The following is a 27246-nucleotide window of genomic DNA, read 5'->3' on the forward strand; positions in this document are numbered from 1 at the left end:
TTGTGATCGGCACTCTGCCGATAAGCCTGTGTGTGGCTAGCTAGCGGCTAGCTAGTTACGCAGTATCAGTTTGTCGTCGGCAGCAGAGAAACAGAACATAGCCTTAAAAACGTTTTCTCTTCTTCTCCTGCGGATAATATGAGTGTTGTCTGTTGATCTCAGAGGACGTTGTTCATTAGAAGCGCTGGTAAACTTCGATGTTTAACCTTTATTTAGGTTATTTTCTGCAGCGGCCACATCGAGCTAGCTAACCTGCTAGCATAGCTGCTAGCTCTGCATTAGCCCGTTAGCATCGCTGGATGGCTTCGTAAGGAAAGGTAGGCCCGACAGTCCTCCTTTAATCATATTTCTCTTTATTATCCATGAAACCACATCTTATTAATGTGTCTACGGCTGTGAGCCAACACACATCTTTAAAAATCCAAATAATTCAGCGCCTCATTTCAGATTGTTGGCTCGTTAGCTGCTAATGTAGCTCCGCGGCTAGCTGCAGCTAACGGTGTTTAAATTAACTTTTAATGTTTGTAAACGGTGAAATGTAAAATGTTGTTAATGTTAACTATCGAGCTAAACTATAAACTAACGTTGTATGTTACGGACCGATGTCTTCTGAATATTTTATATATAACTGAACAGGATAATGTCTGCTGTTTATTATTGTATAAATATTACATATATAATATGTAGCTGAATAGGATCATATCTGCTGTTTATTATTGTATAAATATGATGTTTAATATATAACTGAGCAGAATAATGTCTGCTGTTTATGTACAAATATGATATATATATATATATATATATATATATAATGTGAGAGGTTGGACAGTAAGGACAGAGAAGGACCTGTGCTGATTGGCTGACAGAGGGAAGGTGTGCAGCAGGTCAGGTTGATGAAGGACACAGATGGAGATGTGCTGACTGGTGAGGAGAGTGCTGAGAAGGTGGAAGGAGTCCGCTGAGGGGCTGATGAATGAAGAAAATGAGAGACACTGTTGGATGATGTGGGGATAGTGAATCAGGAGGTGGGTGGATAAGCAAGGAGGAAGTAAGGGCAGTGATGAAGAGGATGGAGAGTAGAGACATACTGTGGAGGCATGGAGATGTTTAGGAGAGATGGCAGCGGAGTTCATCACTAGATAGTTTAACACAGTCTTGGAAAGTGAGCGGATTCCTGAGGAGCAGAGAAGAAGTGAACTGGTAGAGCTGTGACAATAACCGCATCACCGTGGTCATGTGATGCGAACCGCAGGGTTGAGCTCATTACTGTCATCACGGCATCTTTTTAAAAATGCCTACCACAGCTGGTATATATGGTAGTCCAATGTGTTTGAGTATGTACTGCGTTATATATGGTAATACAGTGGAGACGTAGGAGGCTACGTGCTACGTTGGAGTCTGCGTCGCCTCGGCGTCATCGCCCCATGTGAACGACCACCCGGAGAGATGCTGAAAGCGGTGTGCGAGGAAGCGGAAGCGCGGCATGTTATAAAATAATTGGTCTGTAAATACTGTATTGGCCTGAATGTAAGGCGACACTGAATATAAGACGACTCCCCCTTTTCCAACACCTGCTTCTGGAAAAATACTTTCTGAATATAAATGATAGTATAGCTACATACTCGCACTCTCTCCCAGCAGGCTCTAGGAAGCAGTCAGAAGTTAGCATTAATACGACTGCTCATCATCTGTCACTGTGGTATTTGACAGCTTGATATATCCCATCAGAAAACACTCTGGACTCGTTTTCACTCATCATGAATTTATTTCCTCTGTCTTCAGAGACTCCTCTAGGTTGATCTGGACCAACTAAACACTGAAGTGCTGACTGACTCTAACACGCTCTCTATAAACTGACATTAAGACACTCGCTAGCCTAGCAACATTAATGCTACAAACAACCCATAATGCAACACTCCATGTAGGAGTCGTTTTTTCACAGCTACTTTATCCATTCAAAGAGAAGATGTCATGTTGTGAGGAGGTATTATGGTCTAGACCCCAAATAAATCAGCAAACAGCAAAGCATTGTGGGAGTGAAGATAACTCAAGTTGACGACAGTTAGGCTTGTTGTGTCAATAAAACCTTCACGAGTAAAAAGCCAATAATTTATCAATACACCTGTTCAACAAGCATTAACATGTAGAAAAGCCATTTTTTAATCTGTCTGCAGTCTCATCCACCGCAGGCGTGGTGTACACAACCACAACACGCTAGGAAGGCTAACAGCAGGAGACAGAGGACAGGAGGAGGACAGAGAACAGGAGGATGGGGGGAGGACCGGAGGGAGAGGATGGGGGGAGGAGGACAGGGGACAGAGGATAGGAGGAGGGAGGACAGAGGGAGCAGAAGGAGGACAGTACTTTATTTAACTGTATTATAACAGTACTTTATTATAACTTTATTGTCCAATCCATCACTGATGTTTTTCCCCGGAGCTGACGGATCAGCAGAGAGGCTGCTCCCCACTGCTGGAGACATGATGTTAATAACACAGAGCAGCAGAGAGGCTGCTCCCCACTGCTGGAGACATGATGTTAATAACACAGAGCAGCAGAGAGGCTGCTCCCCACTGCTGGAGACATGATGTTAATAACACAGAGCAGCAGAGAGGCTGCTCTCCACTGCTGGAGACATGATGTTAATAACACAGAGCAGCAGAGAGGCTGCTCTCCACTGCTGGAGACATGATGTTAATAACACAGCGGAGCAGAGAGGTTGCTCACTGCTGGAGACATGATGTTAAGAACACAGAGCAGCAGAGAGGCTGCTCTCCACTGCTGGAGACATGATGTTAATAACTTAGAGCAGCAGAGAGGTTGCTCACTGCTGGAGACATGATGTTAAGAACACAGAGCAGCAGAGAGGCTGCTCTCCACTGCTGGAGACATGATGTTAATAACTTAGAGCAGCAGAGAGGTTGCTCACTGCTGGAGACATGATGTTAATAACACAGAGGAGCAGAGAGGCTGCTCTCCACTGCTGGAGACATGATGTTAATAACACAGAGCAGCAGAGAGGCTGCTCTCCACTGATGGAGACATGATGTTAATAACACAGCGGAGCAGAGAGGCTGCTCTCCACTGCTGGAGACATGATGTTAATAACACAGAGCAGCAGAGAGGTTGCTCACTGCTGGAGACATGATGTTAAGAACACAGAGCAGCAGAGAGGCTGCTCTCCACTGCTGGAGACATGATGTTAATAACTTAGAGCAGCAGAGAGGCTGCTCTTTGCTGCTGGAGACATGATGTTAATAACACAGAGGAGCAGAGAGGCTGCTCTCCACTGCTGGAGACATGATGTTAATAACACAGTAGAGCAGCAGAGAGGTTGCTCACTGCTGGAGACATGATGTTAATAACACAGAGGAGCAGAGAGGCTGCTCTCCACTGCTGGAGACATGATGTTAATAACACAGAGCAGCAGAGAGGCTGCTCTCTACTGCTGGAGACATGATGTTAATAACACAGCGGAGCAGAGAGGCTGCTCTCTACTGCTGGAGACATGATGTTAATAACACAGTAGAGCAGAGAGGCTGCTCACTGCTGGAGACATGATGTTAATAACACAGCGGAGCAGAGAGGTTGCTCACTGCTGGAGACATGATGTTAATAATACAGAGGAGCAGAGAGGCTGCTCTCTACTGCTGGAGACATGATGTTAATAACACAGTAGAGCAGAGAGGTTGCTCACTGCTAGAGACATGATGTTAATAACACAGAGCAGCAGAGAGGCTGCTCTCCACTGCTAGAGACATGATGTTAATAACACAGAGGAGCAGAGAGGCTGCTCTCCACTGCTGGAGACATGATGTTAATAACACAGAGCAGCAGAGAGGCTGCTCCCCACTGCTGGAGACATGATGTTAATAACACAGCAGAGCAGAGAGGCTGCTCACTGCTGGAGACATGATGTTAATAACACAGAGCAGCAGAGAGGTTGCTCACTGCTGGAGACATGATGTTAATAACACAGAGGAGCAGAGAGGTTGCTCACTGCTGGAGACATGATGTTAATAACACAGAGGAGCAGAGAGGCTGCTCTCCACTGCTGGAGACATGATGTTAATAACACAGTAGAGCAGAGAGGCTACTCTCCACTGCTGGAGACATGATGTTAATAACACAGAGGAGCAGAGAGGCTGCTCACTGCTGGAGACATGATGTTAATAACACAGAGCAGCAGAGAGGTTGCTCACTGCTGGAGACATGATGTTAATAACACAGAGGAGCAGAGAGGTTGCTCACTGCTGGAGACATGATGTTAATAACACAGAGCAGCAGAGAGGCTGCTCTCCACTGCTGGAGACATGATGTTAATAACACAGTAGAGCAGAGAGGCTACTCTCCACTGCTGGAGACATGATGTTAATAACACAGCGGAGCAGAGAGGCTGCTCACTGCTGGAGACATGATGTTAATAACACAGCGGAGCAGAGAGGTTGCTCACTGCTGGAGACATGATGTTAATAACACAGCGGAGCAGAGAGGCTGCTCACTGCTGGAGACATGATGTTAATAACACAGAGGAGCAGAGAGGTTGCTCACTGCTGGATACATGATGTTAATAACACAGAGGAGCAGAGAGGCTGCTCTCCACTGCTGGAGACATGATGTTAATAACACAGAGGAGCAGAGAGGCTGCTCTCCACTGCTGGAGACATGATGTTAATAACACAGTAGAGCAGAGAGGCTGCTCTCCACTGCTGGAGACATGATGTTAATAACACAGAGGAGCACTCCTGCTCCTCCTCCTCCTCCCCTTCAGTTTCTTATTCTCATGCAGTCAGGAGACTGTAAGATGCTTTCACATTAATTCATTCATTAATTAATGCAGTTAACTGTTGTTTGCGGACTATTTATCTTTTCTACCAGTTATGTTTCATATATTCATCAGCATGTAAGGTCATTGAAAAACAGTGGAGATAATAAAATATTTGCATTGACGCTGAAAACCTGTGTAGGCCCACTTTTTTCCCACACAGAAAATTGATCAGGAATCAATAAGGGAATCGAAAAAGAATTGAACCGATAAGCAGAATTGATAACTGCATTGGTATCAATCCCATCCCTGAACATGACATGTGTACTCCAGTATGGACACGAGAAGCAGGTCTTAAAATGGTCTGAAAAAGTCTTAAATTTAACTTGTTGAAACCTGCAGAAACCCTGAAACTGTTAGCTCTGTTAGCTCTGTTAGCTCTGTGCTCTCTGTTAGCTCTGTTAGCTCTGTGCTCTCTGTTAGCTCTGTGCTCTCTGTTATCTCTGTAAGCTCTGTGCTCTCTGTTATCTCTGTAAGCTCTGTGCTCTCTGTTAGCTCTGTTAGCTCTGTGCTCTCTGTTAGCTCTGTGCTCTCTGTTAGCTCTGTTAGCTCTGTGCTCTCTGTTAGCTCTGTTAGCTCTGTGCTCTCTGTTAGCTCTGTTAGCTCTGTTAGCTCTGTGCACACTGTTAGCTCTGTTAGCTCTGTGCTCTCTGTTAACTCTGTTAGCTCTTTTAGCTCTGTGCTCTCTGTTAGCTCTGTTAGCTCTGTGCTCTCTGTTAGCTCTGTGCTCTCTGTTAGCTCTGTTAGCTCTGTGCACTCTGTTAGCTCTGTTAGCTCTGTGCACTCTGTTAGCTCTGTTAGCTCTGTGCACTCTGTTAGCTCTGTTAGCTCTTATGGAGCTCACAAGATTTAAACAGGAAAGAGACATGAATAAGACACGAGTAAAGCTGGAATGAAACAGGAGTAAGAGGAGTAAAGCAGGAATTAAACAGGAGTAAGAGGAGTAAAGCAGGAATATGAGACTAGACCAGTTCAGGGTTGCAGAGCACGGACTCTTCTATATAGATATTCCCCGTTACAGCCGTAAAGAAGGTCCGTCATTAGGCCGCCATTGTTTCTTTACACTGAACCAAGCAAAGCCGCTATAAAGCCGCCCACGTGTGCCGGCGCTCCGGGTTCAGAGGCGTGGCGTGGCGTGGCGTGGCGTGGCGTGGCGTGGCGTGGAACACAGCAGCGTCAGGTCTCTGCCCCCCCCCCCATGTCTGTACCTTTTATACAGAACAGTGAGGCGGAATAAAGCCGCAGCGTTCCCGCCTTGAACAGGCTGTGTGAAAGAGCCTTATGAGTATGAATTAGAGCTGTAACGATCAGTCGATTAATCGATTGGTTGCCAAATATTAAATTAATCACCAACCATTTTGATCATTGATTGTTCTCAGTCATTTTTTAAGAAGAATTGACTGATTCCAGCTTCTTAAATGTGAATTAAAATAAAAACCTGCTTCCAGCGTCTATAAATACGATGATCGTGTTTATGGTGCGTAATCGTTTAGTTGGACTGTTGGTTGGATAAAAATGAGCTCGTTAAAGATGTCACTTTGAGCTCTGGGCGTTTTTCAACTTCTTTCTGACGTTTCATGGACTAATCAATTAATCAGTAATAATCATAATAATGTTTAGCTGCAGCTCTAATCTGCAGATGATATTCTTGAAAGATGAGCCCGCAGTGATGCGTTCGGTTCACCAACAGTCCAGAGCTTCACATATTTAACAGGATGTTGAAGAATTGAAGAGTTGGAGTTCAGTCTTCTGACCTCATAAATTAACCAGATATCATGTTTCTGTTGATGAGTTGTTTTGACTTCATGAAGCAGCAGTAATGACAACTTCCTCTCATATGTATTCACTCTGAATCTCAGCCTAGACTCTGCATGGCGACGGACTGGCAGCAGCGGGAGTGAGCAGCCAATCAGCCGAGGCCACTGACAGCAAAATGGCGTCCCGTCAGAGGAACTCGGTCCGGATCCTGTCCAGCCGGGAGCGAGGCTCGCAGAGCTTTGGCTCGCAGCGGCTCCTGCAGCTGCTGGTGGAGGAGAAAGTGCGCTGGATGAAATGGCAGAGTCAGGTACGCTGCTTTCACTCTTTCCTTCCACACGAGACAAACTCAACTTTAATCTGCTGGAACTGAAAGCCCAGCGTTAATCAATTAGTCCATGCACAGAAGATCAATAGCAACCATTTCAATAATCCAATAACCATTTCACTCTTCATTGTCAAGATATGTTAATGAGTTAAAGCTGCAGGCAGCTGTGGTATCACTACATTTAGAGGAGGTCGCCTGACATGCACGTGTATTTTCATGAATATTAGATGTTACAGGAAGGAGTCAAATATCACTTCCTGTGTCCACTATGTGCCGCTAGAGAACACCCACTAATCATACGTCATGTTTAGACCACACCATGTAAATTTCATGTAAATCGGATGATGTTTGACACATAAGACTGACTTCCTGTTGTCAGTAGGTGGCGCTATGACCAAATATTGACATGTAGATGTGCTCAGACCTGGACTCTCATCAAACATGACAAATTTGGGGCATATTGGACAATGGAAAGCCGGGTTAAAACAACTTCCTGTTTCATGTTTTGGGCATAATTGACCGGCACGCCACGGGTGTTCCATGAAAACTAAAAAGCTTTGCAATTTAGCATCATTAAGGTCTTTTAGATGTCACCAACCAAATTTGTCGCTTGGGTTAAATCTTTAGGAGGAGTTTGTTAAATTCAAAATGGCTGACTTCCTGTTGGATTTAGGGTTTGGCTCCAGGAGGCTTTTTTTAAGCCAGATTTTATACATATATGTCAAAGGAGCCAATGAGCCATTGTTGGATGTTTACATTTTTCAAAATAAAAGACCAAAATGTCATTTTTCTTGCTTTCTATTTTTTCTGCTGTATTGAAAACGCAATAAACTGAATCACAGGTGTACCGTTACACCTGTGATTCATAGTCCATCTATAAACGTACATCAGCACACAGTCGGCACTATGCAGTCACTGTGGTAGTCCACATGCTGGACCCATCGGATCCAAACTACTTTACTTTGGTTTCATCTGAACAGAGAAAGTGCTGCCAGTATTCATCAGGCTTCTTTTCATGTTCTTTGACAAAGTTTAATGTTGCAGTTTTGTGCTGTTTCATCTTCATGAAGTCTCACAATCTGGTTTCTTACTTGTTCAGGCAGTTTCTCACCATGTGGAGCCTTGTAGCATTAAACACAACCCAGGACTAAACTGGTTCTTTTATAAGCTGCTTATAAGTCTCAGGTGTGCTCGCTGTTGCTGATGGAGTCTGTCTAACCAAATAAGATCAAATACCCGACACTCCACCATAAAAATACTAAAATTATAGTAAGATGATACAGTTTTGAATCATTTAAGGTTTTAGTGATATTGCACAGGGATGTGCTCAGTTTAATTATATACTGTATATTTACATATATACAAGTATAAATAACGTATACACACATCTGGATATAAAGCACTGAATGATGGATAATTAACTGGTAACTAACTGGTTAATCTTTTGTTTGTGAGCTAGCTTGTCTGCTCTGGTTAGTTTGACTTTTAACTCATCTCCTCCTCCTCAAAGTGTTTTCAGTGTGTTTAGGGTTAGAGGGTAGGGTTAGGGTTGGGTTACGGGGTAGGGGATTAAAGTCAGGGGGGGTAGGGTTCGGTTAGGGTTGGGTTATGGAGTAGGGTTAGGGGGTAAGGGTTAGGGGGTATGGTTGGGTTAGGGGATTAGGGTTAGGGGTTAGGGTTATGGGATAAGGGTTAGAGGGTAGGGTTAGGGTTGGGTTACGGGGTAGGGGATTAAAGTCAGGGGGGGGGAGGGTTGGGTTAGGGTTGGGTTATGGAGTAGGGTTATGGGATAAGGGTTAGGGTTACGGCGTAGGGTTAGGGTTATGGGATAAGGGTTAGGGGGTAGGGTTGGGTTAGGGTTGGGGGATTAGGGTTAGGGTTACGGGGATTAGTAGCTCTTTCAGTCACTGACACTACCACACTGACAGGCAGCATATCGGTCTCAATCATCCAGCACATCAACTGGCTGATGGCCTGATAACCATTAACACCTTTACAGATAGACTGTAGGGTTAGCATGCTAGGCTAACAGTCCGTCAGCTGTGTGACTTAATATCTGCACATAAACTGAATATATTTGGACTTTGGACTGTTGGTGGGACAAAATGAAGACATCACCTTTGATTCTGGGAAATGATAACAGCCGGTTTTCTCCATTTTCTGACATTTTATAGATAAAATTATTAATTAATTTGAAAATGATCTGCAGGTTAATCAATAATGACAGTAATCAGTCCTCCCTCTGCATTCTGAAAGAATGATTTTCAGAGGGAACAGCTTTCTAACAGTGTTGTATCTGATGTCATGTTGACAGCAGCGTATTTCTATCTTCTTCTGTCTAAATGTGACTCTGCAGCAGGTTTGATGCTTCCTGCTGTGCAACACGCTGATACTCACTGGATTCATGTTGTTATCTGCAGCAGATTCATCAAACATGATGTCAGAGTTTGATGTGAACAGCTGTGATCATACCATATCTGTATGTTTTCACAGAGTTTGAATCTACTTACCTGAGTGTAAATGTGTTTGTTTGTGCCTGACAGAAAGTGGAGCTGCCGGACAGCCCTCGCTCAACATTCCTGCTGGCATTCAGCCCCGACAGGTGAGAAATACTCCAACAGAGTGGAGAATATTTCAGGAATGACTCTAAAACATGAAGTTGTGTCACAGTAACAGTAGTAAGGGGACCATTCACTGAGCTGTATCAGAATATATCACACTTGTCAACTGTCTCTCCTCTCACAGGACCCTGATGGCTTCCACACATGTCAACCACAACATTTACATAACGGAAGTGAAGACTGGAAAGTGCCTACATTCCCTAGTGGGCCACCGTAGAACCCCCTGGTGTGTGACCTTTCACCCCACTATCCCTGGCCTGGTGGCCTCTGGGTGCCTTGATGGCGAAGTCCGCATCTGGGACTTGCATGTGAGTACTAGTACCTCTGAGGTTCTGCATGGAGTGTTGTTACCTTGTGAAATACGACACAACGGGCCTCACGCAAGAATCACTCGTACCAACAGATTTGTGTACGGGTCCATACACAAATCACACCTCAAAAATTAAATGTATAAGTAAAGCAAACGTGATGCAAAATGAATATTCTGTTCACCATTTCACCATCACCGTGGCTGCCAGTTCACTGAGAGTTTACTGAGTAGTTGTTGGAAACTTGTCTCAGTGTCTCTGTGCAGCATCATGTCGCAGTATAACATCAGCCACTGAACTCTCTCCTCTAATATCTCTGTGACATCACATGACGCGTCTCATATGAGTCATGGAGCGTTTTGCCTTTTAGCTCTTTGGGAACATTTCTGTGAATGAAACTCGCCCACAAATGGAACAAACAGGTCGTCTTATACGACATTTCAGGGGCGTCAATGATGCTGATGATGAAACCAGAAACAAGTTCAGACAGTGAAGAGTTTGTTCAATCCGACGTGCAACACTCTTTGGGTTTAAGTGACTAGAGAAGTTTAAAAGGATTATGAATACCCGTCAGTTGTGAATGAAGTGATAATGTGGAGCGTGTGCTCTTTCTGCAGGGTGGTAGTGAGAGTTGGTTTACAGAGAGTAATGTCGCCATCGCCTCCCTGGCCTTCCACCCCACTGCTCAGCTCCTCCTCATCGCCACCAACAACGAGCTCCACTTCTGGGACTGGAGCCGACCGGAGCCCTTCGCCGTGGTCAAGACGGGCAGCGACACAGAGAGAGTCCGGTGGGTCTGATGGAGCAGCCGTGACATGTTATTGGTATCTGTGGTGACTGTAAAGAGGTTTAGAGAGTCGTCATATCTACATGCTGCAGAAAACAGGGATCGGACAGTAGGAGGTGCTGCTGAGTAACAAGCGCCAGATGCATAAACTCTGTAGATACATAAACTCTGTAGATGCATAAACTCTGTAGATGCACGACTAAAACTGTGTGTGAGACAGAAATATACAGACACGTAGTTCTGATCAGATAAAGCCGTATATACACATGGTTCTGTTGAGCTTCATTTCACAGCATCTCAGAAATGTTAAATTAGTTTGTAGCGCTCAAATCTAAACTGACTGTACATATAAACAGAATCACAAAATTAATCTCACGTTGATAAATGCAGCTTTGATCGGCATTTTCCAGATTGATGTGTGAATGCAGCAGTTTATCAACCTGAACAAACTGTGTTTTACTAAAAGATTCCATCTGTCGTCTTATATTTCACTCATCACATCACCCTCAGATCACTTTAGAGAAACTGGTTCGCTGGTTCACGTTCCCACCACACGTTCTGTTTATAGAAACCAGTTGATGTGGGAAGTGATGTCTGCATGTTTCTGTGTGTAGGTTGATGCATGTGGCCTAAATAAATGATGATTACATTCTGTAGATAAAAGTGTTCAGACATCACAGAAAAACATAACAGAACTTAATTTGTACAATTGTGTTGATTCCAGGTTGGTGAGGTTCGACCCACTGGGTCACAACCTGCTGACAGCGATAGTGAATCCGTCCAATCAGCAAGTAAGTGATCAGGCCAGTAACGAGTAAGAACTGTCAGGTGTGTCAGGTGTTGTGGGAGGTCGAGAGGTGGTGGTTGAATTCTCAGAGCTGTTGAACCTTCTGTTCCAGAACGAGGAGGACTCGGAGGTTCCCATGGACAGTGTGGAGATGCCTCACTTCCGTCAGCGCTCCTTCCTGCCTTCCCAGCCGGTCCGTCGCACGCCCATCCTCCACAACTTCCTGCACATCTTGTCATCTCGCTCCCCGGGGGCTCAGGCGGGAGGGGAGCAGCCGCGCCCTCTGGGAGAAAACGGAAGCAGTGTCGGAGAATCTCCCAGCATGCCTCTGGCCCAGTACCCCACCCCTGAACGCGGGCCCCCCTTCCCCGGCTGCACCCAGCACCTGGGCTTGGTTTGTCTGTGTAGTCGCTGCTCCATCAATCGTAACCCCTCCCTGGCCGGCGACGGTTCCTCCGCGACCCCCCCTGATCCCAGGGTGTCAGCCGACACTCCCCAGCCCCCCTCGGCCTCCACGTTCTCGTCTGCCCGTACGGAGCCCAGACAGCCGCCTGAACGCCCCTCAGCCTTCACCTCCGTGTACTACAGCACCGGCACGTCTCTGAACCCTCCGGCTCCGAGCATCGAGCCGCTCTCCACCTCCAGGCCGGGACCCGACTGGACACGCAACCTGCTGAGCATGAGGGAGAGCGGGGCGGTCGGTCCGGGCATGCTGCCTCCCAGAACCTCCTCCTCCTCCTCCATCAGCCTCCTCTCGGTGCTCCGACAGCAGGACGGCTCGTCTCACTCCCCCGTCTACACCTCCGCCACTGAAGGACGGGGTTTCCCCCAACAGGGAGAGCTGGGGGCCCGAGACGCCGCCGGCACGAGCAGCGGGCATCACCCGTTCTGGGACGGCTCCCGCAGCAACACGGCCTCCTTCCGCAACGTGCTGCAGTGCAACCTGAGCCGCTACTTCATGGAGTTTGACCGCATGCAGGACCTGGAGCCTCCATTGGGGGGCGGCGGCGGCGGCATGGCGGACGGAGGCCAAGAGCAGAACCAAGAGCTGCTGAATAATAACATGGACCCAGACAGACCTGGGCCTTCCTCATCTTCCTCTTCCTCCGCCTCCCCTACTATCATCCACTACCAGCCTCCTCTCCCTCCCCCTCCCGCCTCCCACAGCCTGGAGAACAACACCCCGCCCCCCGCCTCCCGAGGCCACCTGAACCGCTGCCGGGCCTGCCACAACCTGCTGACCTTCAACCATGACTCTCAGCGCTGGGAGCGCACCAACCAGGCCTCCTCCACCTCTGCCTCCACTCTGGAGCCCTCCTCTTCCTCCTCCTCCTTCCCTTCTTCTTCTTCTTCCCCGTGGCAGCCTGAAGAGGGTCGGAGGACTCTAGAAGTTCAGACCCAGGACAGGAGAGTGCCTCCGGAGCCCAGCGAGCAGCCACCTCCGCCCGGAGGTGGAGGGACAGGAACAGTGGCCTTCCCTATAGCCCCGTCCTCCAGCCAGCCTGGTGAGCAGACGGTGGGTTTGGTGTACAACCAGGACACAGCACAGTGGGAGCGGGTGTACCGGCAGGCTGCCGCGGGCCGATCGGCAGAGCCACCGGAGGCCTTAAGCCAAGAAATGCCTGTTGACCCCCCAGATGAAGACTCGCTGAGGAGGTACGTGCTCTGCATGTTCTCTCACTGTAGGTGCCTGAACACTCAGAGCAGATCAAACACAGTTACAAGTCTGAGAATAAAGTGATTAAAACGTGTGAGAAGTAGACTCAGTATCTGTCTTTGGGTTCATCTTAATCTAGTTTTGTTTTAGAGACTAAGTTTAAATCTGTTTCACAGTCTTTTAACTGTTAATAGCTGAAATTCTGTCAAACAGCTACTTTGTGTCACACGGTGAGTTAAATATTACCATTAATCCAAATAAAATGTCATAATGATAATATTAATAATCTCTTTCATACAGGCGACTGTTGGAATCATCTCTATTATCTTTGTCTCGCTATGACATGTCGGGATCCAGAGACCACCCGATATACCCCGACCCAGCCAGGTAAACTAACACACCTCACTAACCTGCTCCAGCCAGGTAAACTAACACACCTCATTAACCTGCTCCAGCCAGGTAAACTAACACACCTCATCTACCTGCTCCAGCCAGGTAAACTAACACACCTCATCTACCTGCTCCAGCCAGGTAAACTAACACACCTCACTAACCTGCTCCAGCCAGGTAAACTAACACACCTCACTAACCTGCTCCAGCCAGGTAAACTAACACACCTCATTAACCTGCTCCAGCCAGGTAAACTAACACACCTCACTAACCTGCTCCAGTCAGGTAAACTAACACACCTCATTAACCTGCTCCAGCCAGGTAAACTAACACACCTCACTAACCTGCTCCAGTCAGGTAAACTAACACACCTCACTAACCTGCTCCAGCCAGGTACACTAACACACCTCACTAACCTGCTCCAGTCAGGTAAACTAACACACCTCACTAACCTGCTCCAGTCAGGTAAACTAACACACCTCACTAACCTGCTCCAGCCAGGTACACTAACACACCTCATCTACCTGCTCCAGCCAGGTAAACTAACACACCTCACTAACCTGCTCCAGCCAGGTAAACTAACACACCTCACTAACCTGCTCCAGCCAGGTAAACTAACACACCTCATCTACCTGCTCCAGCCAGGTACACTAACACACCTCACTAACCTGCTCCAGCCAGGTAAACTAACACACCTCATTAACCTGCTCCAGCCAGGTAAACTAACACACCTCATCTACCTGCTCCAGCCAGGTACACTAACACACCTCACTAACCTGCTCCAGCCAGGTAAACTAACACACCTCACTAACCTGCTCCAGCCAGGTAAACTAACACACCTCACTAACCTGCTCCATCCAGGTAAACTAACACACCTCATTAACCTGCTCCAGCCAGGTAAACTAACACACCTCACTAACCTGCTCCAGTCAGGTAAACTAACACACCTCATCTACCTGCTCCAGCCAGGTAAACTAACACACCTCATTAACCTGCTCCAGTCAGGTAAACTAACACACCTCACTAACCTGCTCCAGTCAGGTAAACTAACACACCTCATCTACCTGCTCCAGCCAGGTAAACTAACACACCTCATTAACCTGCTCCAGCCAGGTAAACTAACACACCTCATTAACCTGCTCCAGCCAGGTAAACTAACACACCTCACTAACCTGCTCCAGCCAGGTAAACTAACACACCTCATTAACCTGCTCCAGCCAGGTAAACTAACACACCTCATTAACCTGCTCCAGCCAGGTAAACTAACACACCTCATTAACCTGCTCCAGCCAGGTAAACTAACACACCTCACTAACCTGCTCCAGCCAGGTAAACTAACACACCTCACTAACCTGCTCCAGCCAGGTAAACTAACACACCTCATCTACCTGCTCCAGCCAGGTAAACTAACACACCTCACTAACCTGCTCCAGCCAGGTAAACTAACACACCTCATTAACCTGCTCCAGCCAGGTAAACTAACACACCTCATCTACCTGCTCCAGCCAGGTAAACTAACACACCTCACTAACCTGCTCCAGCCAGGTAAACTAACACACCTCACTAACCTGCTCCAGCCAGGTAAACTAACACATCTCATTAACCTGCTCCAGCCAGGTAAACTAACACACCTCACTAACCTGCTCCAGCCAGGTAAACTAACACACCTCATCTACCTGCTCCAGCCAGGTAAACTAACACACCTCATTAACCTGCTCCAGCCAGGTAAACTAACACACCTCACTAACCTGCTCCAGCCAGGTAAACTAACACACCTCACTAACCTGCTCCAGCCAGGTAAACTAACACACCTCATCTACCTGCTCCAGCCAGGTAAACTAACACATCTCATTAACCTGCTCCAGCCAGGTAAACTAACACACCTCATTAACCTGCTCCAGCCAGGTAAACTAACACACCTCATTAACCTGCTCCAGCCAGGTAAACTAACACACCTCACTAACCTGCTCCAGCCAGGTAAACTAACACACCTCACTAACCTGCTCCATCCAGGTAAACTAACACACCTCACTAACCTGCTCCAGCCAGGTAAACTAACAGTAGTTGTAAATGCAGAGTTGGTGATATGAAGCTCTGTTAGTTGTACAAGTGAACAGCAACCTTGTAATTATCTCGTTAGAGGTTTTCAGACGGAGCTGTGGGAGAAATGAAAGCCAGCTGCTGGTTCTCAGTAATAAACTCTGTCAGTAGAACAACAGAGGATCAAACAGGGACTTTCTGTTCAGAGGCAGAATGCCAGAGGTCACTGGGTTTATAGACGAGTCTCTCATCAAAACTGCAAAGAGATCAGACAGAATATAACAATATTCACTTCTCTAACAGTGAAATTAACATGTAAATGTGGTTAAGATGGCTGCTTTTCTGTCTCTGTGGACTGTTTCTGTTGTCTCGGGACATTAGAAACCAGAAGTTATATATATATATATAACGGTTGTCTGTATTCTTTCTACCTCAGTCACACCTACTTTCAGTTTGTTGATGAAACAATAAGTCTGAAGTTTGTCCTCTGTGCTGCTCAGGCTTTCTCCAGCTGCTTACTACGCCCAGAGGATGATCCAGTATCTGTCCAGACGTGACAGCATCCGCCAGCGCTCGCTTCGCTATCAGCAGAACCGCCTGCGGGCCATGTCGTCGTCCTCCGACGGCCCTGCCAGTAACCCGTCCGGCTCCATGGACAACAGTGACGTGGACTTTGAGGAGCTGGAGTAAGAAAAGAACATTATAAGCTGGATGTATAATTCATGTCATCAGTTTTAGCCGACTGAGACAAGAGGAGAGAAACACTGTTTGCTCTGCACAAAACAAACTGTATTAATCTGTCTAAACAGTAGCTGTGGGGAGATGAAGCGTTATGGCATGTCTGCAGCTCAGCTGTGCCAAGACAACCCAACAAGGACAAAATGGGCCCAAAAGTTAAAAAACAGACAAACAGATAGTTTGTTTATTTTTCTTTGAAGTCTGGGTTACTGGGTTGTAGTGGAGAGATTATTTCATCCCAGTTGAGTTTGCAGGCCTGTCTCTAACGGAATCATTTCTTTCAGCGATAACGGAGACAGAGCGAGGCACAGGACGCCACGAAACGCCAGGATGTCAGCGCCCTCGCTGGGTCGCTTCGTCCCTCGGTGAGTCAGCTCTCATCACCACGACGTGTAGAACAGTCTGCAGAGTCCGTTCCCGGGACGTTTAACCCGGGACGTTTCACCGGGTTACACATGAAGCTCAGGTTACTCATCATCCTGATGATGTCACAGGGATGACATCAGCATGACCTTAACTTGGGTCTGAGAGTTTTAACAGAAAGACTGTGTTACAAACTGGAGGAGTGGAGTTTGAAAGATGTGGGCATTCAGGAAGCAAGGGGGGGGGGGTAACAGTGTTGCATTGTGGGAAGTGTAGGATCCATACTAGAGACTAAAAGCCTCCGCTGCTCTTCTTCTACTGTTGTTTAATCTGTGTTTGATGAGTCTGCAGTTTTATGGAAGTTAACGCTGAGTTTAGAAGATGTTTTATGTCTGTTCCCCTCCAGGCGCTTCCTCCTTCCTGAGTACCTGCCCTACGCTGGGATCTTCCATGAAAGAGGGCAGCCTGGCCTGGCCACACACTCCTCTGTCAACAGAGTACTGGCCGGTAAACACACACACACACACACACACACACACACACACACACACACACACATACACACACACACACACACACACACTTTGCACTGACACCAAAAACACCATTTAAAGTTTGGAAATCAGCTCCAGCCACCAGCCAGATGCTGATAAGCGTCGCTGCATGTTGTTCAGTTCTCCGTTTTGTGCTACTTACTTACGTTATCTTGTATCAGAAAACATCCGACCAACTGAATGAATACGTGTAATATCAACAGTGTTTACTCGTTTCCTCAGGGGCATCGATCGGGGACGGACAGTCTGCGGTCGCCAGCAACATCGCCAACACCACCTACCGCCTGCAGTGGTGGGACTTCACCAAGTTTGATCTGCCTGAAATCAGCAACGGTACGACAGCCGTGAGCCGGGACGCCTGCTGGCAGCGTCACCGCGAGAGCTTCATCACATGGAGCTCATAATAACTATGAAGTTTATCTGTAGAACAAAGACTACAGTAGACTTTACTTATTAAATAAATAAGATATCAAGCATCAACGTAAAAATGATTGATAAACCCGTCGATAATGAGATTTAAGAAGGGAGAAAGGTTTTAAAATAGTGTTTCAGCTCCCAGATGACATTCATTCATTCATTCATTCATTCATTCATTCATTCATTCATTCGTTCATTCGTTCATTCATTCATTCATTCATTCATTCATTCATTCATTCATTCATTCTGGCTGCTGACGAGTTTTTAAGAAAGCTTTGACAGGATTTGGAGGAAGAGCGCGCTGGTGTCACTGTTCCTAATCTGAGGAGTCACTACGTGGTTTCTCTTTCATTAAATTCTGTTTATTTTTATGTCTTTGCTCTAGTTTGTGTTTGTTTTTGTTTAATAATTCTTCGGTTCTTTTATTTGTCCGTTTTGATCAAAAAGTTCCAGGAACTGTGGAACCACAGGGACTCTTCTCAGGAACTGATCCAGGAACTTAAAAGTTCCTGTTTGTGTTTCATCTGAAGAACTTTGTAGATCAGACTAAAGATTCAAACAAGCTGGTCTAAAAGCTGTTTTAGAAGCTTAACTATTAAATTAATCACCAACTACTTTGATAATTGATTAATTGTTTTGAGAATTCTGTGATTGCAGCTTGTTAAATGTGAATATTTTCTGGTTTCTTTAGTCTCTGTGACAGTAAACTGAATATTCGTCATTCATTTTATGGCCCAAACAACTAATCAATGAAACCAGAACATAATCAAGAGTAATTGATGAAATGAAAACAATCGTTAGTTGCAGCTCTGATCCAAATCTGGAGAAAATACTGAATGTTGAGGAGATTTATGGACTTGCGGTTCTGAGTCTGTGTGTGTTTGTCCTGCTCAGCCTCGGTCAACGTCCTGGTGCCAAACTGTAAGATCTACAACGACGCCAGCTGTGACATCTCCGCAGACGGTCAGCTGCTGGCTGTTTTTATTCCCAGCAGTCAGCGGGGTTTTCCAGACGAAGGCATCCTGGCCATCTACTCTCTGGCTCCTCACAACCTGGGAGAGATGCTCTACACCAAGAGATTCGGTACAGTTTCACATGTTCATTTCATTTTAAATCTTGCATCAAGCTCACTTTTAATTGTGTATAATATGAATTCCTTTTGCATTTCAGTTTATTCAGTTAAATGTTTATTATTATGACCCAAATATGACAAATTATTTTCATGTTTTATTTGTAGCAGGAAATAACAACATGACCAGCAATAAAACTATAAAACAACAGGCAGAATATTCGCTCTACATGTGGGCTGAAACATACCTGCTCTTTATAAAAGAATAAAGCATTTAACTAAAGATAACAAGAGTAAACAGATGTTAGATGTGTAGAAGTTCAGAGAAGAAGGAAATGTTTTAGTAAATGTTTAAACTGTAAGAACACAATTTTAATTTTGTTCCAGATGTTTGTGTATGTACAGAAAAATGATCTTAAATCATAGTTATTATTAAAAGCAGGTCTGGTTCAGTTCATTTACAGTTTACAGTTTCATTCAGCAGACGCTTTTATCCAAAGCGACGATACAACACAAACAAGGATCTGTTCAGGAGACGACGACACCAGTACGGGTCAGAAAGAGTTTGAGTCCAGTAGGACGTAGATGCCAAAAGGCTCAGAGGAGATGCATAGAAGCAGATTTTTGTTTTCTTTTGTTCATGAAGAGCTGGTATTTAGTCTTCTCTTAAAGACTGAGAGGGACTCTGCGGGTCAAACAGAGTTTGGTAACTCGTTCCACCACCGGGGAACTACAGAGCAGAAGAGTCTAGCTGGTGATTTAGGGTCCTGTTGTGGTACCAGGCGCCTTTCATTGGCAGAGCGTAGTGGGCGGGAGGGAGTGTAGACCTGAATGAGGGAGTTCAGGTAGGCGGGAGCTGTTTTAGTGGCTGTTCTGTGATGCGGGCAGCAACTGGGAGCCAGTGGAGGGAGATGAACAGCAGGGTGATGTGCTGTTTTGGGCTGGTTGAAGACCAGAAGCGCCACCGTGTTCTGGATCATCTGCAGAGGTCTGAACGTACATGCGGAGAGGCCTGCTGGTAAGGAGCTGCAGTAGTCGATGTGTGATATTACGAGAGCCTGTAGCAGGAGTTGTGCTGCAAGCTCAGACAGGTAGAGTCTGATCTTCCTGATGTTGTACAGGACAAACCCACACGACTGAGCAACTGAGGCCACGTGAGCCTTAAAGGTTAGTTGGTCATCGATCATGACACCCAAGCGTCAGGCAGACTTTGTGGGCATGAGTTGGGTTGGTTCCAGCTGGATGCTGATGTTTTTTTGAATAGAGGGACTGGCTGGGATGGTAAGGAGCTCAGTCTTAGAGAGGTTGAAGCTGATCCATGCTGATGTATCGACAAGGCATGACGAGATCCAAGCCGAGACTGTGTGGTCTTCCGGTGGGAACGACAGGAAGAGCTGAGTGTCGTCAGCATAGCAATGGAGTGAGAAACCATGGGAGCGGATGATTGCGCCGTTTGTAACAGCTCTGGTTATTGTTCCAGGTCTTATGGAGTTCTGTGTTGGCAGAAGGGAGACGATAGTACAGATGAACACCTCTCAGTACTGTATCACTATGAAAAGTGAATGTATGTATGTAATATCTGTCTCTAGCGTCATGCTAACCACCTTCACTGATGTCTGTCCTCCGTCAGGTCCGAATGCGATATCCGTCAGCTTGTCTCCGATGGGCTGCTACGTGATGGTGGGCCTGGCCTCTCGCAGGATCCTGCTGCATCCCACCACCGACCACATGGTGGCGCAAGTCTTCCGCCTGCAACAGCCGCATGGAGGAGAGACGTCCATCAGGGTGAGACGGTGCTAACAGAACCACTTCCTGCCTCTAACGCTGTTATCACTGCTGCACTTAATAATGCAGGACAGACCAGTACTACTAATACTAGAGTAGTAGTACTTTATTAATTAATTACCTCGTTACTGTGGGCACCCCCCCCCCCCCCCAGATATATGTATACATATATATGTGTATATATATGTGTGTGTATATATATGTATACATATATATACACACACATATATATACACATATATATATATGTATACATATATATATATGTGTATATATATGTATACATATATATATGTGTATTATATCATATATATATATATATATATATATATAATACTATTACTATATAATATATATATTATACTGTCGACTATAACTATTAAATCTGATCAAAACTTAAAACACATCAGTGATTTTAAAACACAGTTGCAAAATTTCATCATCTCACCAGTGGAGCGCAGCGTGGTCGCTTTAATTATTAATAAATATTATTGATAATTAATTATTAATAATTATTATTAATATAATAGATTACGACACAGCTATCAGTGTGTGTGTGTGTGTTTCAGATAGTGTGTGTGTGTGTGTTTCAGATAGTGTGTGTGTGTAATAAGTGTGTGTGTGTGTAATAAGTGTGTGTGTGTAATAAGTGTGTGTGTGTGTGTAATAAGTGTGTGTGTGTAATAAGTGTGTGTGTGTAATAAGTGTGTGTGTGTAATAAGTGTGTGTGTGTAATAAGTGTGTGTGTGTGTAATAAGTGTGGGTGTGTAATAAGTGTGTGTGTGTGTTTCAGATAGTGTGTGTGTGTGTGTTTCAGATAGTGTGTGTGTGTGTGTGTAATAAATGTGTGTGTGTAATAAGTTTGTGTGTGTGTGTGTGTAATCAGTGTGTGTGTGTGTTTCAGATAGTGTGTGTGTGTGTGTGTAATAAGTGTGTGTGTGTGTGTGTGTGTGTAATAAGTGTGTGTGTGTGTGTGTGTGTAATAAGTGTGTGTGTGTGTGTGTAATCAGTGTGTGTGTGTGTGTGTGTGTAATAAGTGTGTGTGTGTGTGTGTAATAAGTGTGTGTGTGTGTGTGTAATCAGTGTGTGTGTGTGTGTGTGTGTAATAAGTGTGTGTGTGTGTGTGTAATCAGTGTGTGTGTGTGTAATAAGTGTGTGTGTGTGTGTGTGTGTGTAATAAGTGTGTGTGTGTAATAAGTGTGTGTGTGTGTAATCAGTGTGTGTGTGTGTAATAAGTGTGTGTGTGTGTGTGTGTAATCAGTGTGTGTGTGTGTAATAAGTGTGTGTATGTGTGTGTGTGTGTGTAATAAGTGTGTGTGTGTAATAAGTGTGTGTGTGTGTGTGTAATAAGTGTGTGTATGTGTGTGTGTTTCAGATGGTGTTTAACGTCGTCTATCCGATGGCTCCAGACCAGCGGCGCCACGTCAGTATCAACTCAGCTCGCTGGCTGCCGGATCCGGGGATGGGTCTGGCGTATGGAACCAACAAGGGGGACCTGGTGATCTGCCGGCCTGTGTGAGTCTGCACGCCGCCGCCACCGCCGCCGCCGTTAATCCTTCATGCTGCTCACGTCTTCCTCTCTGAACCTACTGGAGTTAATATTCACTCAGTTACCAGTTTGATCAAACTATTGCAGATCAATACAACAAACTGTCCTTTCATCAAGGTTCAGTTTATATTAACAGACGTGTTGATTGATTATAGATATATAATATAGATCTGTAACTAGTTAATCTATAAACAAGATGAACTCGACTTCAGAGCTGCAGCAACATTTTAATACACAATTCATTGTTTTAGTATTTAAACAACCTCAAACTGCTGCTTCATGGGATCATAAACTGAATATCTTTGGATGTTTGATGTTTAATAGACCAAACAATAAATCAGTTGATTTAGAATAGAGCTGCATTAGTCAAATAATTGAGAATTGATCAATTTAATTGGCAAATATTTTGATAATCGATAATCAAGCAGAAATAAGTTTTATGGACGTGTACCTAATAAACTGGCAGCTGATGTTCCCCTCCAGTGCCTCCACACTGAGATGTGACTTGATGTGATTATCTTAATGGGCAATCTGAACAGGAAGACCATTAATTGAAGAGGCTCAATTAGTGCTTCTAACGAGGTCATGGTCTGTGCAATTCCACGAAGAAATCCCTCCTCTGCTTTAAGACTTCCTGCATAGGAGTGAATTAACTCTGTGTGTGTGTGTGTGTGTGTGTGTGTGTGTGTGTGTGTGTGCAGGTTCTACCGAAGCGACGGCGAGAGTCCTGCAGAGTCGAGCAGCGAGCCTTTATTCTCCGTCAACAACAGCGGAACCAGCCGGAGCCGAGGTTCTGATAGACCAGGGTGAGAACCTGCAGCACACATCAGGCTGCTCAATAAAACACCAATAATCTGATTTTATTTACCTTTAAGTCCCAAAATGACCATCAGTTGTATTTTAGTGTGTCATGTGCTTCCTGACCTTTGCACCATGTGACCTAAAGTGGAAACAACAGTTTAGATGTAGAAACAGCAGACAGATGTTTGAATCAACATCTGGAAGTAAAATCGTTCTTTAAAGTCTTAAATCAACTACAGAAGCATCTCACAAACACAGGACATGAAAACACGACTTAAAAAATAAACATTAGAGTTAAAAAGTGTGAAAGTAACTTGATCTGAGAGCAAAACAAGTTTTAACTTATAATAATTTACTAAATGTAAATAATATTTGATCAGCACTCACTAACCATCACACTGCTCTGTGATTCATCGTCAGGCCAAACCGCTCAGGCTGGAGGCTGGACAGAGACATGGGACTGATGAACGCCATTGGCCTTCAGCCCCGACACCCCGCCCCCTCAGTGACATCACAAGGAACCCAGACACCAATCATCCAGCTGCAGAATGCCGAGACACAAACAGAGAGGGACCTATCAGAGCCCAGCACCTCCCAGCCAGCACTCAGTACTGAAACACTGCAACACCTCCGTCACACCTGATACACCTGCTACACCTGATACACCTGTTATACCTGCTACACCTGATACACCTGATACACCTGTTATACCTGATACACCTGTTATACCTGCTACACCTGTTATACCTGATACACCTGTTATACCTGATACACCTGCTACACCTGATACACCTGCTATACCTGCTACACCTGATATACCTGATACATGTTATACCTGCTCCAACATACACTGATACACACTGTCACACCTGTTACACCTGTTACACCTATTATACCTAATACACCTGACACACCTGTTATACCTTCTCCAACACCTCCGTCACACCTGATACACCTGTTATACCTATTATACCTAATACACCTGATACACCTGTTACACCTGACACACCTGTTATACCTGATACACCTGTTATACCTGATACACCTGTTATACCTGCTCCGACATACACTGATACAGCTCTACTCCGCTGATCTCTAGCTTGGTTTGCTTCGTAGGTAATGATTAGTGTTTATGAAAGGATGATTGAATCTGTCCTCAGCGTGGTCTCTTCTCTCCACAGATGTCCCTCCTGAGACTCCGTCCACCAGCCGAGCAGCTCAGGCGCAGCTGGAGTCTCAAAGCAGCAGAGTTCAGGACGGCAGCCAGACCGAAGCCTCAGCAGAGGCCGACACGTCCACCGCTGCTGCAGGTACTGATCAATACTCTGCTGCTCATTCAATACTCTGCTGTTCACTCAACATTCTGCTGTTCACTCAACACTCTGCTGTTCACTCAACACTCTGCTGCTCACTCAACACTCTGCTGTTCACTCAACACTCTGCTGTTCACTCAACACTCTGCTGTTCACTCAACACTCTGCTGCTCATTCAATACTCTGCTGTTCACTCAACATTCTGCTGTTCACTCAACACTCTGCTGTTCACTCAACACTCTGCTGCTCACTCAACACTCTGCTGTTCACTCAACACTCTGCTGCTCATTCAACACTCTGCTGCTCACTCAACACTCTGCTGTTCACTCAACACTCTGCTGCTCACTCAACACTCTGCTGTTCACTCAACACTCTGCTGTTCACTCAACACTCTGCTGTTCACTCAACACTCTGCTGTTCACTCAACACTCTGCTGTTCACTCAACGCTCTGATCAATACTCTGCTGTTCACTCAACATTCTGCTGCTCACTCAACACTCTGCTGCTCACTCAACATTCTGCTGTTCACTCAACACTCTGATCAATACTCTGCTGCTCACTCAATACTCTGATCAATACTCTGCTGCTCACTCAATACTCTGATCAATACTCTGCTGTTCACTCAACACTCTGCTGTTCACTCAACACTCTGATCAATACTCTGCTGTTCACTCAACGCTCTGATATATAAATGTGCACCATGACTTGTGAACAACAGTTTGACGTTGATATATAAATGTGCACCATGACTTGTGAACAACGTGAACAGTGTGATGTTGACATATAAATGTGCACCATGACTTGTGAACAACGTGAACAGTGTGATGTTGACATATAAATGTGCACCATGACTTGTGAACAACGTGAACAGTGTGATGTTGACATATAAATGTGCACCATGACTTGTGAACAACGTGAACAACAGTTTGACATTTATCCTTGTCTCTGCTGTCTTGCTTCAGGAGAATCTCCAGATGTCGGTTCGGGTGAAGACGCTCTGGCACGAATCCGCCGGCTGATTGCGGAGGGCGGCATGACGGCAGTGGTGCAGCGGGAGCAGAGCACCACCATGGCGTCCATGGGCGGTTTCGGGAACAACATCATCGTCAGCCATCGCATCCACCGCGGCTCCCAGACGGGCTCCGGGGCCTCCAGGCTGCCCGCCGCCCCCTCCTCCTCCTCAGGGTCCCTGCTCCTCACCCAGCCCCCAGCCCACATCTACCCGCCTCCCCAGGCCTCCGGCCCGTCTGAACAGCTGGCTCCCATGTGGGGCCCCCAGGTCCTGTCCGGCCCCCGGCCCCCCAGCCTTTCTCTGGCCGTGGACATGGACGACGTGTTTGACGGGGGACGAACAGACGACGACTCCCTGCCGGGCCCTTCCTCTTCCTCCCTGCTCCTTTCTTCCCCCTCCTCCTCCTCCTCCTCCTCTCACAGCCCCCTCCCCGGCAGTGGTGGGGGAGGAGGCGGCCCCAACAGTTACCCCGGCGACCCGTACAGCAGGTAGTCCTCCTATTGGCTGAGAGAAGCAGAGCGTTGGTGCTCCTCAAAGCCTTATCTCACAAAGAACGGGTGCTGCTTGGACTCTGCACAGGGTCTCCCGCCTGGAAAAGAAGGGACACAAGAACCCCCGCCCCCCCCACCCCCCCCCTCACCTGTAAACCTGCAGAGGCATCGGCTTCCTCTGCACGTCTAACCTGACTGAAGCTGAACCGCCATCATTCCACGTCAGAAAGGGCTTCTACTTGAACGGAGGCCAGTCAGAGCTGAGCTCCTCTCCGCCCGTTTCTCTCAGTGTCGGCGTGACGGAGACGAGGTTCCTGTTATTAAAGTGCCATGTCGGGGTGGGGGGGGCGAGGGGGGGGGGGGGGGGGGTCTCACACACATTTACTCCAACGTGCTGCATTCGGTGCCATGTGATGTTGAACTTTGATGTGAAATAGTGCGTGATTGAAGTGTTTAAAAAGTGAATTCAGCACTACGTTTCTTTTGAAGCCTGTTTTTTTGTACCATGTGTAATTATGATGTTCAAGGACGAGACGTCGCGTCGGAGGCGGGACTCTATATCATGGAGGATGTTACCGTGACAACCAATCATCATCGACAACTGAACTGAGACTGAATCCACTGCATGTCTTCAATAATGCTGCAGTTCATCAAACAGATACAGAAGAGGAGAAGAACCATTTCCTGTTTCATCATGCCCTGTGTGTGTGTGTGTGTGTGTGTGTGTGTGTGTGTGTGTGTGTGTGTGTCTGACAGTATAAATGTTCATGTGAACACGTTTTAATGACGTCTTTCGTCGTCTGAGCACAAATCTGTAAATTTGACTCCCGATAAACTAAAGCTGCAACTGACGATTTTTTTTTTCAATTAATTAATTAATTAAACGTTTAGTCGGAAAAACGTTTGTTCCAGTTTCCTGAACAACGGAGTCGACTGCAGACGTCTTCATAGAGCTGCGACTAATGATTGTTTTCATTATCGATTGTTCTGCTGATCACTTTCATTCATCGTTTGTGTTGTAAAATAGTGAAACGGATCAAAGCAGCAAAGTTGTTGTATGAATCGATTATCAATAGTTGCAGATAATCTTCTGAAGATCAATGAATCGATCAGTTGTTGCATTAAAGAATCAGAATCTCACCTGAAGGTCCATTGAGTAGCTGTTCCGGAGCTTTCAGTCATCAATTTAAAGATATTTTATGAACACGGATGAAAACTCTGATGAACATCATCTAAACGTGATCGAAAGCTCCAGAACAGCTGCTAAATGGACCTTCAGGTGAGATTGATTGGTTCATATCGACGAGTCTGAATTTATCAATTGATCAAAGAGAAATTAATCTGCAGCCATTTAGATAATCAATGAAATCATTTTTAAAGCAAAAGCAGATTATTTATTATATTTATTATATATATTATATTATTATATTATATTATTATATTATATTATTATATTACAAATTATATGATATATTATATATTATTATATGATATATGATATATTATTATATATATTATTATATATATTATATTATGTTATATTATTATATATTATATTATATATTATATTATTATATATTTTCTCTTTGCTGCTTTTCTTTCTGAAGGAAAATTAATTCATTATTTGTGAGTTTTGTCGCCGTTTTCTGTTTTATA

General features: G+C 45.5%; 1 protein-coding gene across 1 annotated transcript; it reads left to right on the forward strand.

Moving 5' to 3' along the window:
• ambra1b (autophagy/beclin-1 regulator 1b) lies at window positions 1-26633 on the forward strand. Its single transcript, XM_042410719.1, has 19 exons — window positions 1-317; window positions 6685-6890; window positions 9452-9510; window positions 9654-9837; window positions 10455-10627; window positions 11349-11415; window positions 11524-13067; window positions 13369-13455; window positions 15999-16184; window positions 16521-16601; window positions 17006-17106; window positions 17376-17486; window positions 18465-18653; window positions 20270-20424; window positions 21800-21939; window positions 22675-22779; window positions 23195-23382; window positions 23956-24084; window positions 25050-26633. Exons 2-19 carry the CDS (start codon window positions 6759-6761, stop codon window positions 25589-25591), a joined length of 4173 nt encoding a protein of 1390 aa, XP_042266653.1. The 5' UTR covers window positions 1-317; window positions 6685-6758; the 3' UTR covers window positions 25592-26633.
• The last annotated feature ends 613 nt before the right edge of the window (window positions 26634-27246 follow it).

The sequence above is a fragment of the Thunnus maccoyii genome, chromosome 5 (assembly GCF_910596095.1).
Source record: "Thunnus maccoyii chromosome 5, fThuMac1.1, whole genome shotgun sequence".
In the NCBI taxonomy this organism is placed as follows: domain Eukaryota; kingdom Metazoa; phylum Chordata; class Actinopteri; order Scombriformes; family Scombridae; genus Thunnus; species Thunnus maccoyii.

Bases quoted from the DNA above. Each gene is read 5' to 3' on its own strand.
- ambra1b (XM_042410719.1), top strand. From the start codon at position 6,759: ATGGCGTCCCGTCAGAGGAACTCGGTCCGGATCCTGTCCAGCCGGGAG. The intron at 9,838-10,454 runs GTGAGTACTAGT...CTCTTTCTGCAG, and splicing joins TCCGCATCTGGGACTTGCAT to GGTGGTAGTGAGAGTTGGTT. The intron at 13,068-13,368 runs GTACGTGCTCTG...TCTTTCATACAG, and splicing joins GATGAAGACTCGCTGAGGAG to GCGACTGTTGGAATCATCTC.